The 1,370-nt window shown below is 50.0% G+C and overlaps 1 protein-coding gene across 1 annotated transcript in view; it reads left to right on the plus strand.

The window, feature by feature from the left end:
- Positions 1–1,370, plus strand: part of EMH_0045750 (uncharacterized protein) — a gene marked incomplete at both ends in the record, with an annotated part of 5,153 nt that overhangs the window by 1,344 nt on the left and 2,439 nt on the right. The window contains 2 exons of the mRNA XM_013496096.1: positions 70–538; positions 867–1,367. Coding sequence (XP_013351550.1) covers positions 70–538; positions 867–1,367 — 970 coding nt within the window. The remainder of the gene's footprint in view (positions 1–69; positions 539–866; positions 1,368–1,370) is intronic.

Genomic DNA, 1,370 nt, shown 5'->3' on the forward strand with positions numbered 1-1,370 from the left:
CAGGGAGTCTGCTATTTTGTTGTCTTTTCCTTTTTTCTCGGTCGCTAAGCTGGTGCTGCTGCCACCCAGCAGCAGCAGCAGCAGCAACAGCAGCAGCAGCAGCAGCAGCAGCCTCAGCATTTGCAGTAGCAGCGACAGCAACAGCAACAGCAGCAACACTAGCAGCATCAGCAGCAGCAGCAGCCTCAGCATTTGCAGTAGCAGCAACAGCAACAGCAACAGCAGCAACACTAGCAGCAGCAGCAGCAGCAGCAGCCTTAGCATTTCCAGCAGCAGCAACAGCAACAGCACCAACACTAGCAGCAGCAGCAGCAGCAGCAGCAGCCTCAGCATTTGCAGCAGCAGCAGCAGCAGCAGCAGCAGCAGCATCAGAGAAGAGCATCAGCAGCAGATCGAGTCTTTGTCTTTTATATCTGCTGCACTGCAGCAGCTGCTGCAGCAGCAACCACTAATATTTATAATAGGAGGCAGCAGCTGCTGGCTTTCTCGTGTTTGCTGCTGCTACCTTTCTCCTTGCTGCAGCAGCACAGGCAAAGGAGTAGGGTTTAGGGTTTAGGGTTTAGGGTTTAGGGTTTAGGGTTTAGGGTTTAGGGTTTAGGGTTTGGTTTTTTTTTAAGGGTTTACAGTTGATCCTGTGTTGTTTAGGGTTTATAGTATTAGGGTTTTTATTTTTAGGGTTTAGGGTCTATATGTTTAGGGGTTAGGGTTTAGGGTTTAGGGTTTAATGTTTAGTGTTTAGGGTTTAGGGTGTAGGGTTTAGGGTTTATATTTTTAGGGTTTAGGGTTTAGCGTGTAGGGTTTAGGGTTTAGGGTTTATATTTTTAGGGTTTAGGGTTTAGGGTTTAGGGTTTAGGGTTTGTGTTCAGGTGTATGGGCAGCTACCTATGCCTTTGCTGCTGCAGCTGAAGCTGCTGCTGCAGCAGCAGTTTCGTTTTATCTTTCTTTTGGGTTTTCCTACTACTCAATCACCAACCCCTTATTTATATTCTTTGCTGCTGCAGCAGCAGCAGCAGCAACTGCAGCAGCAACTGCTGCAGCTCCAGCAGCAACAGCAACTGCAGCAGGAGCAAGTGCAGCAGCAGCAACTGCAGCAGGAGCAGCAGCAGCAACAACTGCAGCAGCAGGAGCAGCAGCTGCAGCAGGAGCAAGTGCAGCAGGAGAAGCTGCAGCAGCAGCAGCAGCAACAACAACAGCAACAAAACCAGCAGGAGCAGCAGGTGCAACAGCAGCAGCAGCAGATGCAACTGCAGCAGCAGCAGCAGCAGCAACTGCAGCAGCAACTGCAGCAACTGCAGCAGCAGCAGCAGCAATATAAGCATGTTTATACAGGCTTCTTCCCCCCCTTAGATGAGCAAGAAAAATATCTGGCG

This window comes from Eimeria mitis, genomic scaffold (genome assembly GCF_000499745.2).
Source record: "Eimeria mitis Houghton genomic scaffold, Emh_scaff1913, whole genome shotgun sequence".
In the NCBI taxonomy this organism is placed as follows: Eukaryota; Apicomplexa; class Conoidasida; order Eucoccidiorida; family Eimeriidae; genus Eimeria; species Eimeria mitis.